Here is a 13,883-nt window from a genome sequence, read left to right as displayed (position 1 = left end):
TGCCATTTGGTTTGCTCAAATGTCCCCATAAAGATATACAGACAGTTTTTCTTTTTTTCTTTTTTGGTTCATTTTTCAAATCTGTCAAGTTCCTATGTGAGAAAAAGTAGTTGTCAAGGCAAAAAGTTGGATTAGTTGTGGCACAGCGTAAGGATTAAGATTGCAGTCGAAGTGAGCTCCATTTCGAGCTGAGTTTGAGCCCATACCAATCTTTCACAAGCTGAGTCTGTAAGGCCAAATTTGGCTTGGCTCATTACAACCTTATTCAATGTTATCAAGCTCGTGGAACGACGAAGAGAGAATTCTATTGCATGATATTATAGAATAATGCCACACGCAAATACTAGTCTCCATGTTGATTAGGCCTTCTTGACTCTTGAAAAGCCAATTCGATGGATCCATTCTATAGTTGGACAAACAAACATATTGTAATTATCATCCATCAAGGAGGGCATGCTTTTGCAGGCTTCAATATATGAACTTGACCTTATTTATCCATCAATAGACTGTAGAATATCATTACAAAGAAACCTCAAAAAGAGTACATCTTTTGAATGGATGACTGAAATTTTGGTAACTGCAGACAATGCTGACGCTATGTAATTGGCAAAACAGAAACGAGAATTATGACTTTATTCCTTGCCTTCAGCAGCATAGAGAGCTTTAATTTCCTCAACATCATCATAGCTACCAAGGAATATTGGAGATCGCTCATGAATGTTCTTTGGAACCAATTCCAGTGCCTGCAAAGATAATCAGTTCCAATCAGTTCCTTATCCCCAAAAGCAGCTTCAATGGATTTTCTCAAAGTTCATTCTTCTAGATGGTCGGGACTTGGACTAGATAGTGAATGGTCTGAGGCATTTAAAAAGAACAAATAACTTGGTTCATTTTGGCTCATATTTGAATTCAAAAAATCAACTTAAATACTATTTTTTGGTTTAAAGAAGTTTACAAAAGAAATAAGATATTGGGTACACAATCAGTGATTGGTCCAATTTTCTGCTTTATTGAACACACCCGTGTTAGTCTTTCAGTGATCCCATCCCAAGATGGTTTAGTTATTGTCTGTGCATAAGATTATTTCAGACACTATACATTGTTTGGAAACTTTTGTTTCAGAACTTGGTAATCTATAGTAGTTTGTAATTAGTTGATACAAATGCATTATTTTTGTAGGTGAAGAAATTTTGGCGAAAACAAAGGTTTTGTACCATAAATCTTAAGTCAGGTCAGATTCAATCAAGAAAATTCATCAAGTCAATACCCGTTGCTTGCCGGTGAAAGCCTGACCTCCTGCTCTTTCCATCAAGAATGACATTGGGAAGACTTCATAGAGAACACTGTCCATGTAAATCAAGTAACTCATCTTAATTCAATCCCCACCACAGATTTATGACTTACAGCTATAAGATCTAACACCAAGCTTCAAGTGCTTTATAATGAAACCACTGCTCTAACTGTACGTAACATACCGCAGTTTCCCATTGGGGCTCTTCTTGTCAGCAGGATACAAAAAGATACCACCATAGAGTAATGTGCGGTGGACATCAGCTACCATGCTGTCAATCATTATAATATGAGAAAATACAATAATCTTTCTGAAAAAAGATGAAGCCAGGTCGTAAACCAAACACGAAGATCAACATATACGATAAACTAAATTCTTTTTTGGTCCGTGAGTATTTTAATTGACTCTGAATTTGGCGTACAAAAGTGTCATAAACACAAAACTAATAAAGCCAAGGGATTAATCTAAGGAACACTGTATGATGTTGCTTCAGGATATGCTATTCAAGAAAATGTATGAGCATTAATTGCTGTTGCTGGCATTTTTCTAGTCAACCAATTTTGACAAAATTTTAAATACGTCATGCATTATATTTTGATACTTTTTGAACATTTGTGCTGATTCCAAAAATAAAATAAAATTTTGGAGTTCACGTGAGACTTATATGACCTAACCTGAACTTGTTGGGATGAAGTCAAAGCCAGCTCTAGTTACTCTATTTTTCTACTGCAAGGTGATTTAGTAAAGAGAGTTCAGAATGCGCAGCAGGGTGGATTTAATTGTTTGTCACACACATCATTAAGACTTATGTTCTCGATTGTAATTAATGGCCCAAATCGACAACACCCATCTTCACAAAAGGTGACACCTTCATTTAACAGCAGATTGTGGCTCCTATACTGCATTTCTCATTTGTGTTTTGATAATTTCTGAAAAGAAAAATGATCAAATAATAGTTAAAGGCCCAAGTTGATAGGGCCTATCTTCACAGACAGTGACGCCTTTCATTTAATAGTGGATTGTAGCTATCGATACTGCAAGTATCATTTGTAATTTGATGCTTTCAGGCAAGAAAAAATGATCAAATAATAATGTAACCACAAGAATAGAACGAAATAGGGAAAATTACCTCACAAGTTTCCAACTTTAAAAAATTAATGATAAACTTCGAATGCACACACATGGTACATGTTGGCCAAAGCTTCAATAGCTGAGCATGGCAAGAAAACTCTAAAGAAGCCACCTCTTGATTTTTTTTTTTTTTTTAAAAAAAAAAATATATTATTTTAATTCTTATAGTTTCTTTTCGGTTTCTGGTCAGTAGAAACAACAGTTCAATACCTGTGCAGAAAATATCACTGTTAATCAACCTCTGCCTATAAAGAATAGATTCCATTTTTGTCTTTTGATTAGGACTATCAATCAATGGTGGCAATAACTAATAAGTAATGATATAAGGAGGACTAAAGTCCTCCCAAATGTGATATGGCATTTAAAATTACTATTGAATTTGAGATGATTATCATTGAATTTTGATCTATTGGTGATTTTAAATGACACATCACGTTTGGGAAGACTTTAGGAAGATTCTAGTCTTCCTTAGAGTCCTCCCAAACATGACATGGCATTTAAAATCACCAATGAATTTGAGATGATTATCATTGAATTTTGATCTATTAGTGATTTTAAATGACACATCACATTTGGGAGGACTCTAGGAAGATTCTAGTCCTCCTTATATCATTACTCATAACTAATAGTAAATTAATTGTCACAACCCGGCAACCAAATATCAGAAAACAATTCCAATGACTGGCAATATTTAGTAGCTAGGTTCAGAACCATGATACCTTCCAATGTATCTTAGTGACTTTGATGATGAACCATCTGTGGGGAACTTGCACTTTTCAACATACCTAAGTCCCCCCACCCAAAAAGAAAAGAGAGGTCAAAAAATGACAAAAAAACCAGTAGAAAAACAAGAGAGATTGAATTTGACATACTTGGCTGTTGGACCATCCCAGTTCTTAGCATTTCCTTCATTTACTGAATATATCTTTCCTTTGTTTGGAATCTGCGCAGAAAGACATATGACAAACTAGTTCTAGTTACTAAAAAAAAACCAGAGATGTTATATATGTCAGTATGTGTCCCTCATAACATATATGTGAACTGATATATCAATCACTCTTCCATTTAAAGAAAAGAGCACGTGCATGATCACCCCAAAGCCATTTACGTCATTATACCATGTGTAGACATTTAAAATAAGCACACTGTAAATTATATAGAGACACTTCATAATATTTTGTGAAGCAAATATTAAATGGCATCAGGGTTGTTAAATAATGCAGAAGCATGTCAAGCTGCCTGAAAAGGATGTCTAAACTTCCTCTATCATGCAACTTATTACAATAAGAAAATCATTTCAGTTTAATACACTTAATTGGAAACTAAATGAAAAAGAACAGAAATCTGAATTTCAATGATTTAACTGATTCCCTAAAATGCGAAAAAAGAAAGAAAAAGCTTCCACATTAAATATTGAGATGGGAACATCAATTGTAACATTTATGGAGAACAGCAAGATTTATGAGATGTATCTAATACTCAAATAACAAATCTATACCTTGATGTCTGGGTGAGTTAAAATGAACTCGCCAAGAGATGGATCAAGCGTGAAGCCATTAACACCAACTCCAGTGCTTAACACGAACTGCAGAATCATTATGTTCCCAAGTGAAAAGAATGACATAACAAATTTTTAGTGTAGAATTAACATAGCTGCAAAAATCATTGTGTTCCCAAGTGAAAAGAATGGCAAAGGGTTCAACTCAATTTGTACCGTGCAAGAGCTCCCATACATGCAATAGCCAGCTGCCACCATATTCTCCCCAGGTTGCAACACATCATCTAGAGTTGGTTCATTGCTATGTTTCACCATATAAATCCCAAAGATCTAGATGAAAGAGAAGGCATTCAATAAGTTAATGCAATTTCAAGTTATTATGGATCAACAATTATTTCACATAGAAAACAGCAGATTAATTCATCATTACAATCACTAAATATGTCCGGGGATGAGGGGTCATACCGTTCCAATTGAAACTCCACAGTCAATGTTGGAGGATCCATCTAACGGATCAAACACAACAACATACCTGCATTATTAGAAAGTATTTAAGATAAAAATTTACATATAACTCTTATATCTAAGAATCCAACAATTTAAACAAAATATAAACTCCCAAACAGCAGAGGGCAAACAGAAAAACCTTCCACGCTGAGAAGGCTCCACAAATGTTGCCTCTTCATCCTCTTCTGATACAAGGATGCACTGGAAGAAAATCCAAACTCTCAGAAAAGAATCAGAATGAGTTCAGTTAAATAAGCATCAACAATCTTCAAGTGACTCACAGTTCGGCCACTGCTTATCAGAGCCTTGACAAAAACATCATTTGAAAGCACATCTAGTTTCTTTTGCTCCTCACCCTGGAGTCATAAGAGCACAAAAACCTCATGGAAAAAGAAAATGATAATCTCTAAAGAACATATAACAATGAAAAAACAGGGAATAGTATAAATGCCAATAAAACGAAACCTTTTTTTTTTTTTTTAATAAGTAACCAACAAAATTGAACATAAAAAAACCACACAAGGGTTTTAAAATCAATATATTACTAGCCTGAACATTGGTCTCTCCAGCAAGTCCAATGAGTTTGGCAAGACCCGCCTGCACGCATGTAAAAAAAATAAATAAGAATCAAATGTGAAGGCCAATCTGAACTTCAAAACTCCCTACCCTTGTAATAATTTTACAATCTAAGATATATATATATATAACAATACACGCTAGCATTTTCTGCAGAAAGAAAGTGAGCTAAATACGTAAATATAGATCACTCTAGAAGAGCAACAAAATGAACAAAATAAAATAAAAATCCACCAAATTTATCTTCATTTCTATGCCAAGTGCATAAGTTTTCAGAATATAGTCCACACACACCATAAGATTTCCATCAATTGCAAACTGTCAATGAGTAGGTTAACTTCACATCTATAAACGCAAAAATCTATGCCTGATTCTTTATTTCTCAAAGTGGCAATATAAACCAAAATAAAAAATAAAAAGCAGTATTTATATCTGGCTTCCAATCAGACTAATGAACAAATTTTTTTTTTAAAAAAAAGAAGAATATGGAGCGTGATAGTCACGCTACAACAAGTACTCTTTGACTGTCGTTGGTGCTCGCTTATATTTGCCCATCCGACGTGAGACTTAACTTTCACAACTTAATTCATTTATCACGAGAGGAGAAAAGAAAGCAACAATTAGGATTTTCCAAATGGCGCATTGAAGGAGATTCTTATAGCATGAGGAATTGTGAATTACCTTGTTGACGGCCGTGCAGACGAACTTGCAGCCGAGAACAATGTGACTGAGCAAGATGGTGAAGTCGCCGCGCGACTCCGGGTGCTTCGATTGCTCGTTCAGCACGAACCGAGTTATGGTCATCAGGTCCGTCCGGTGAGCATCCGCAGCGTGATCCATCTCCGATCAACACGATTCTGCCCTTTCTTTGATTCTCTGCGGTTGGTGCTCGGTTCGAGGGAGAGGATAAAGAACTGGGAAGGGGGGATGGGCCTATCTGGAGGCGACCGAGGTTTCGCACGACACGTGGCGGGCGTGGAGTGAGCGAGTGAGCGAGTGGTCGTCACCGCCGAGTGCAGATAACGCCTTTTCGTCCGCTTCCTTTTCGTTATTCCGCTTCACTGTTTCTATCCGATTCGGCGGTTACCAGTTTCTTGTCAATATCTCTCTCTTTCTTTTTGTCTCTCTCTTCTTATGTCTCCGTTAGTTTGAAGAGGACGAGATGGCGAAGTTGCGAACTGCGAGGAAATTTACCAAACAGGGCCTATAAATTTTCGATTATTTACAACGCGCGTTTTGGTGGGAGGTCCCTGTATTTTGAGCTATTTGTATTTAGGCCTATATACTAATAACCTTTCTTCGTATGCCTCCCATTTGTGTTTTATGTCTTACGTTATTTAAGCTTTTGCATTGTTGCTGTTCTGTTTCACCAAAACCCAAAGAGATTGGGTGGAGTTGTTATAAATAGTTAGAAAAAAGAAAAAGAAAAAAAAAAAAAAAAGACCAAGATGAAAATTAGAAGATTGTAGAGTTTGGTAGAGTATATTTGACTGACCTTAAAGTCAGAGATTTGATGAGGATTACATTATTTTTGATGAAATGTTAGATTAGCCTAACTTTAGGAATATAATGATGACTTGATGAAATTGAATTAAGGGATTTGATTAAAATTATATTTTATGTAATAGAGCCTTTTGTATTGTAAGCTCGTTAAGAAATAAAAACATAATGTAACCTTAATTAGGATTTTATGTTGTAAAATTAGGTCATAGATCCAACCACGTAAAATTTTTGTCCTAATTTTCTTTATTTCGCTTTAATTTAATTTAAGGATTAATAACTTTTTTGATACTTAGGTTTTGAGGTTTTTTAATTTCTCCCCAAAGTTTTAAAACGTGACAAAACTAGTATACCTCAGATTTTGGAAAAGATCGAATCACCACCTCTAGTTTGAAAAATTCTATGGGGGGTGGCCGGCCACTCCAGTTTGACCTTAGGGGTGACTGAGCCACCCTCAAGACCAGTTTAAGGGTGGCCAAGCCACCTCCAAGGGCCATGGGGTGCTTTCGGCCACCCCTTTTTTACGGTTGTTTGCGAAGACAATGGAATTTGTAGAAAGAAATGGCAAAATTAATGCACTAGATTTAAGAGGTGGAGGAGAGAAAATAGAAGGAATCTCTAAAAGGATAAGACACTTTTTGTTCATACATTATTGATATGAATAGTGACGGAAAGAAGATGACAAATACCATAATTTTTGACAGTTATGAAGATTGGAGTTTTCTTGTGCAAAAATATGTGGATGAAAGTAATCTATATATGGGGATCGATGTTATATCAATTGGAAAGAAAAGCTATGTTTTATGTATGGAAAAATCCCATCATGGAGTTGAAAGGTTTTTCAAATAATTCCTATTTAAATTTATTTGATATAACATCCAAAGTAATTTGATTAATTGGTTGGTCGTTGTACAAGACATCCATAGCAAGTGAAGATAGTTTTACAACTGAGTTTGTAGAGTAATTAAGTAAGAAAAGAATAACAGAAAACATTTTCATATGCTGAAACATCAATCATATAAAGATAAATTTGTCATCTACATGTGCTTAAACATTTTATTTTATTTTATTTAAAATTACTACTAACAATATTACCAAGCTCAAGAGATGACTAGTAGAGTAAACCAAACCCGGGTCAAGTGCTTGGTTATCATTATCGTTGAAGCTTGGGGCTTTCCGGCCACACGCCACGGTCAGTTAAACATATTTACATGATATTGGCTTCAATCAATTGATATATATATATGATCCTGTTACTTATATCATTTCTACGACCTATCGTCATTTTTGGGAGGTTTACCCCACTAGTCCCTCATATTTTTTTAGGAATGTTAGGTATTCTCTAAGAAAACACTAAGAGAATACTTATCATGTCCCTATTTTTTTTTTTGAAAATAATATCCACATAGGATCAAGGAACCGTAACATTCATTTTGAGGAAATGTAGCTACAATGATTCTAAGTCTGTTTGACAAATCATTTTTGCCCTTTTTTTATTGTTCACACAACTTTTTTTTGTTTTGTTTTTTTCCCCCAAAAAAATTAACATAAAAACACTATCATTTTTTTTTTTTCATTTTTTATATTACATAATTTACTTTTTATTACTATTCAAATAGAAAAATTACTACAAAACAAGATTTTTTTTTCTTCACTTTTAAATACAAAAAATTCAAAACTTTATACCACATCAATCCATGTCAGTTACAGACTCACAGTATCTAAGGCAAAATAATTTGTCAAACAGACCCTCTATTCCTTAAAGTGTAAAGTAAAGTTATATATTTGAGGGATCATGATCCTATATAAGTATATTTGCAAGGTCTCTTGAGAATTTTCTCCATACGATTTTGAGGGAGGAAAATATAGCTGGTGATTACATTCCTCAAGTGCAGGCTCACTAATGACCTTTGTGCATTTAAAGTCAATGGCTCGTCCAACATTCAATGGATCGTATTGAAGTTAATGACTTCTGTTCACCATGAAGTCAATTTCTTATCCAACACTCAAGGGATCATATTAAAGTTAATGCCTTTTGTGCACGAGAAAGTCAATGGCTCGTCCAATACTCAAGGGATCATATTAAAGTTAATGACTTTTATTCACGATAAAGTCAATGGCTCGTCGAACATTCTTCAAAGCTATTGTTCTGATTGGTTTTAAAGACTCTGATGTCGCCGGAGGTGTGTGAGAGTTTGGTGATGAATAGTAGGCATTGACTAAGAATAAATAAAAAAGTCAATTGGATTTATTTGATTTTGAATTAAAGATAAAGTGTTTTTATCTTTATTATATTTGATGTTTTTACCTGACGTGTCAAATTTCTATTGAATGCGGTAAAATTAAGTTTTACACCACATTTTGATAGAATGAATTCTCGTTCTCAAGGGGTAGCTCAATCGGCTGTGAACCATGCCTTATGAAATAGAGGTCATTAGTTTGAATCTTTATTCCCTCTTCCCTTATATGGACATATAAAAATAAAAAAATAAAAAATAGAGGTGACTCTCATTTGTTTATTATTAATTTATTAGTCATAGGATGGTAAATGAGGATATAACTCATATTTTACCAAAATCAGAACTTTTCCAAGAATACATATTATTTTATACTTTTTTTTTTTCTTTTTTAAAAAATTAAAAAATATTTTATTATTTAATTATAGTGGGATACGTGACATTTTGTAGAGCATTAGATCCAAATAAACAGTCCAGATGGACAATTGAAGAATTTCCAATCAACCCCTCAATTGAAGGGGATCCGGATCCATGCCGCCTGCATGCATGTGAGCTTATTATGAGACACAGAACATCATAATTTGGAGTAGCTAGGGATGATACACCATACCTAAAATTAGGTCGTGGATGAAACGGGGGCTCCTGGCACTCCTCGGTAACACATCTTTTGAATTAATTAAACCAACCACCACCATGAGGTTTGATACTCTTCACAGCACATATTGCCTTACAAATCCATAGCTGTATTTTTGGGTAATTAGCATCATACGGAGGTGGAAGAAGGGGAGGAAGAGAGTAGGGCGAAGGTGCAGAGGAATGGAGAGGAATATAATCAGGAGGGTCGACTCGGGCTGCAACTTGGGCTCTTGTAGTTGCAAGCAAAATCATTATTAAACTGATTATCATCGTCTTCATCACCATAAGTGTCTTTATACCACATGCATCCATGGCTCCTCGATCTCTTGTTACTTATTGCCTTATTGGGGTGATAGGGAGCATAAATCGATCATTTATAGGCCTTCGCCTAGTGCTCAATGGACTCAACAAATGGTTCACCTTGCTCCTTGTGTTTCATGATGATTTGATCAACAATTATTATAGAATAAACCTCCTGTGCGGTCCGGCTGCAAAAGGTGTATTTTGCAGCAACCAATACAACAGTTACACCTAAGCTAGATGCAATTAATAAAATAGAAACCAAAACATTGAAACAAAAACTCTTAATAGACCCATTTGTTAAATAGCTACACCTTCCTATTTGCTGCCGCCCCTGCCCAACGCTGCCGCCACTGCCCCACGCCAAATCGCTACCGCCACCACTGCCCAACATCAAATCATTTTGTTTGTTGGCTTGTTCCTACCAGCAAGTATGATGATAGATAGAAACAAATTGTGCACCATTTTAATTGATTGGTTTGGTTTGATGGGTAAGGATTTTTGGGTGTGCTTTTGAAACAGAAGATGTCAAGAGTATGAAAACAGAGGAGGAAAAATGCAAAAATGCAGTTGCTAACAGAAGATACTCAGTCATATTCATTGGCTTTGGAGTGTGGCTATTTTGCTGTTTTGCTATAATTTGCCTAATGAGTGTGGCTGTTTTGCTATAATTTGGCTTTGGAGTTTGCCTAATGAGTGTGGCTTTAATTTGGCTTGAATTCCATTTTAATCTGTTTGCTTAGTTAAATTATAAGGCTTGTGCATCAAATTGTACTGCTTGGACAAAAATCCAAATGTAATCATGACCAAACCATAATCAATTTCAACTGAATCAAGACTCAGTCATATTCATTCAAACAATTCGGCTCATCTGTACAAAACTTTTCTTAACAAAATTCACAATGGCTAACATATGGCTACAACTCAAATTAACTCAGAAAAATGGCTAATACATATGACAATCCCTTTGAAACTCAAAAATTGGCTGGTCCCAGTTGGTCACCGACCAGAAAAAACCAGACAAACCAGTCTTGCTGGGCGTTCAGCCAGACCAGAAAAAAACTAGAAAAAAACACAACCCCAATCAGCCAAAACAAAACCCAAACACCAAATCAAGAGAGACCAAACAAAATCAACGAAGAACATTTATGCTGCCGCCTAGAACGCCAACCCAGAACGTTGCTGCCGCCCAACCGGTACCCAGAACGCTACTGGGCATTCGCCAGACCCACGGCGCCTTGGGTTTGGCGAGACCCCATCGTGTGCGCCGCAACCCATTCTATACATGGAAAAATCGACGAAACCCATTCATGTGCGCTGGAAATTCGAAAACCACGAACGAAAACTCCAGAGAGGGAGAGACGTTTTTTTTTTTGAAAGAGATGTTAAGATGAAAAAGGTTGGAATGGTGTTTTAGAAAGAGATGTTCAGAGAGGGAGAGACGTTCAGATGAAAGAGATGGTGTTTCAGAGAGAAGAGGAAGAGAACAAGAAGAGTATTTTCGATTTATTAAAGAGACAGAAGAATTTATTAGATGTTTCAGTTATATTGTGTATTTGTGCAATAAGGTGACGTGTCAATCAACCATTGGGTGCTGCAAAAGGTTAGAATTGCGGATCGACCGCATAGTAGGGTCTCTCATTATTATATTATATTATATTATATTATATTATATTAAACTTCCTGGCTTTTTATAAAACTAACTTTTCACTATTTAAATAGAGTAATGACTTCTCGTAATGCTTATAGGGTGATTGTTTGTAATTCGGTGACTTCAACTTAGGGGTGTATTTGTCTGCATCTGTTATTCACAACTATTTGTTATTTGTTATCTACTATTCGCACATGCAGATGTAAATGCGGTTAGCAAAAATTACTATTCGCGTATTTGGGTGCGCATAACAGTTTTAAAGTATAATCGCATCCACATACCATTTACATTTAACAAATTCACGAAAACGATGTCGTGTGGGTGTTTAATAACAAAATGGTGTTGTTTTGGATCAAGTATAGGATATGTTTACATTGTTTTTAAGTGTAACATGAAATCAATATATTTTTAAGACATTAGGGCTTCAAAAAAAAAATAAAAAATAAATTAAAACAAGCCAAAAACACTAAAAATGGTTCAAATTATTTTTGAAAGTGTTTAAAATAGGGCCTAATGAAGACCCAAAGAAGGCAAAAAAAAAAAAAAAACTAAAATAGGCACAAAAAGCTCATTAATAGTCATTCTTAATACGCGGATAACGAATATTAAGGGTGTTAACTAGGTCCCGGCTGGTTCCTGGTTATTGGCCAAAACCGGGAATTGGAACAGAGGTACCCCGATTATTGGTTTTGGGAAACCAGAACCAGGTAACCGGTTCTCAGTTAACCAGCTGGTTCTGGTTTGTACCTGGCTATCCAGACTGGGTAACCGGTTTTTTAAAAAATTTGTATTTTGGGCTTATTTTAGGTATTAAGTCTAAAATAAGCCCATTTTTTTGCACACAATTGGCCCATTTTTAAAAAAGCTATTAGTCTTTTTGTTCCACTAAATTGGGCTTTGTTGTGATTGTTCCAAATAAAAAAATAAAAAATAAAAACCTCAAAAGCCCAAAAATCCTAAAAATCCTAAAAAATCAATGTTTTTGCATATATGGGCCTTAAAAATAAAAATCCAATTTTTTAAAATACCCTAAAAATCATTTTAAAAGCTTACCTAATAGGCTAATACATAATATATGTAAACAAGCTAACAACAAAAAGAAATATCTCCTCACAACTACAAATCTAAAGAAAACAATAAAAACAAGTATTTAAACAAAGCAACAATCACAATAAATACCCCCTTACTACAACAATTCAAACCCCTCCCACCTCAAATAATAATAATAATAATAATAATAATAATAATAATAATAAAACAAGTATTTAAATAAACTACCAACCAAAAGAAATACCCCCTTACAGTAAAAATAGTTCATAAACATATTACAAACACAAGGAAACCTAAACTAAAAACTAAACTAAACACTAAAAAGTAAAAATAAAAGCAAAAAATATATATTAATATATATAAAATATTAAATTATAATATTACATATATATAACCGGGTGCCAAAAAAGGGAACCAAAACCGAGGTCCTTGGTTTTTGGTTTTTTTCCAACTGGAACCGGATCCTGGTTTCGGTCCCGGTTTCTCAGTATTTTTTGACATCCCTAGCGAATAATGACCGCATTTAATAACTTCAATAACCAAGAAGAGATGGTTAGTAAAAACATTATGTGGCTACGGATATTCCAAATAACCACATTCGCATCTGCATATACACCCTTAATTCAACTTATGGTATATAACATTATATTTCGATAATGCAATCCTCACAATGAATTAGAGAAACATGTCATAATATTATTGGTGTTGACGTTGTATTCTAACAATTTCCGTTAAAACTTTGGACGAAAATTGGGTGCAATGACCTCTATATTTGTTAATTTTGCTTATTACAAGAAGTTTTCGATCACTTTTTATATCAAATGGAGTTATTTCAAATCGGTAAAACCTCAAGATTGATCTTACTTTTTCCCATTTATTAAAAGAAGACCATCTAAGATGGAGTGATAAATCAAATTAAAAGGCTATTAACCCTTACAATAAAGAAGTTATTTAAATTCCTTCATTTGGGGCTAGACTTTTTTTCTTGAGCTCCTTTAGGTCAAGACTTAATAATCTCTCATATCCGTGTAATGAAATAGATCACACTACATTTATGTGGCCCAAAAAGCCAAAAAATTCTTTAAGTACTATCAACTTATAGGTCAAGCTATATAAATGAATGTCACAACAATTCAATGGGGGTGGGGCCACTACATTTTTTTTTTTTTTTTTTTGAGTTTGGGGCCATTACAACTTGGAATAAGATCATTTCTAGTAAAAAATAGATTGGAGAATATTCAATTCATGGCTAAGATTTATTCTTAAAAATTCTAAAGCCACAAATGACAAATATGACACATTTCCACTAACTAAAAATAATAATAAAATATTATTTTAAATTTAAATAAAAATAAAAAACAAAATAATAAAATATCAATGGGTGGCTAGCCACTCCTTAATATTTTATTATTTTATTATTTATTTTTATTTAAATTTAAAATAATATTTTATTATTTTTTTTAGTTAATGGACAGATGTCCTATTTGTTGCTTTAAGATTTCTAAG

The 13,883-nt window shown here is 34.4% G+C and overlaps 1 protein-coding gene across 2 annotated transcripts; it reads right to left on the bottom strand.

The window, feature by feature from the left end:
- Positions 1 to 409: 409 nt before the first annotated feature.
- Positions 410 to 6,140, bottom strand: LOC132184716 (fructose-1,6-bisphosphatase, cytosolic). Of its 2 annotated transcripts, XM_059598445.1 has the most exons (12): positions 5,685 to 6,135; positions 4,977 to 5,024; positions 4,709 to 4,783; positions 4,567 to 4,628; positions 4,386 to 4,452; positions 4,137 to 4,250; positions 3,921 to 4,007; positions 3,295 to 3,365; positions 3,142 to 3,207; positions 1,476 to 1,562; positions 1,268 to 1,343; positions 410 to 743 (listed from the first exon to the last, which is right to left on the bottom strand). In XM_059598445.1, the coding sequence occupies exons 1-12, from the start codon at positions 5,841 to 5,843 to the stop codon at positions 633 to 635; spliced, it is 1,023 nt and encodes a 340-aa protein (XP_059454428.1). In that variant the 5' UTR covers positions 5,844 to 6,135; the 3' UTR covers positions 410 to 632. The 2 variants fall into 2 exon arrangements, with proteins under 2 accessions (XP_059454428.1, XP_059454430.1); XM_059598447.1 differs by lacking the exon at positions 1,476 to 1,562 and having other exon boundaries at positions 5,685 to 6,140.
- Between the last annotated feature and the right edge of the window lie 7,743 nt (positions 6,141 to 13,883).

The sequence above is a fragment of the Corylus avellana genome, chromosome ca6 (genome assembly GCF_901000735.1).
Source record: "Corylus avellana chromosome ca6, CavTom2PMs-1.0".
Taxonomy (NCBI): domain Eukaryota; kingdom Viridiplantae; phylum Streptophyta; class Magnoliopsida; order Fagales; family Betulaceae; genus Corylus; species Corylus avellana.
The sequence above is the reverse complement of the archived record's forward strand: the minus strand, read 5'-3'. Positions and strand labels throughout refer to the sequence as shown.

What these genes read in the sequence shown, in the direction of transcription:
- LOC132184716 (XM_059598445.1), bottom strand. Translation starts at nt 5,843, where the DNA reads ATGGATCACGCTGCGGATGCTCACCGGACGGACCTGATGACCATAACT. An exon ending in TCTGCACGGCCGTCAACAAG is followed by an intron (nt 5,025 to 5,684) that starts GTAATTCACAAT and finishes ACATGCGTGCAG; the next exon opens with GCGGGTCTTGCCAAACTCAT. An exon ending in CTGGAGAGACCAATGTTCAG is followed by an intron (nt 4,784 to 4,976) that starts GCTAGTAATATA and finishes TTATGACTCCAG; the next exon opens with GGTGAGGAGCAAAAGAAACT.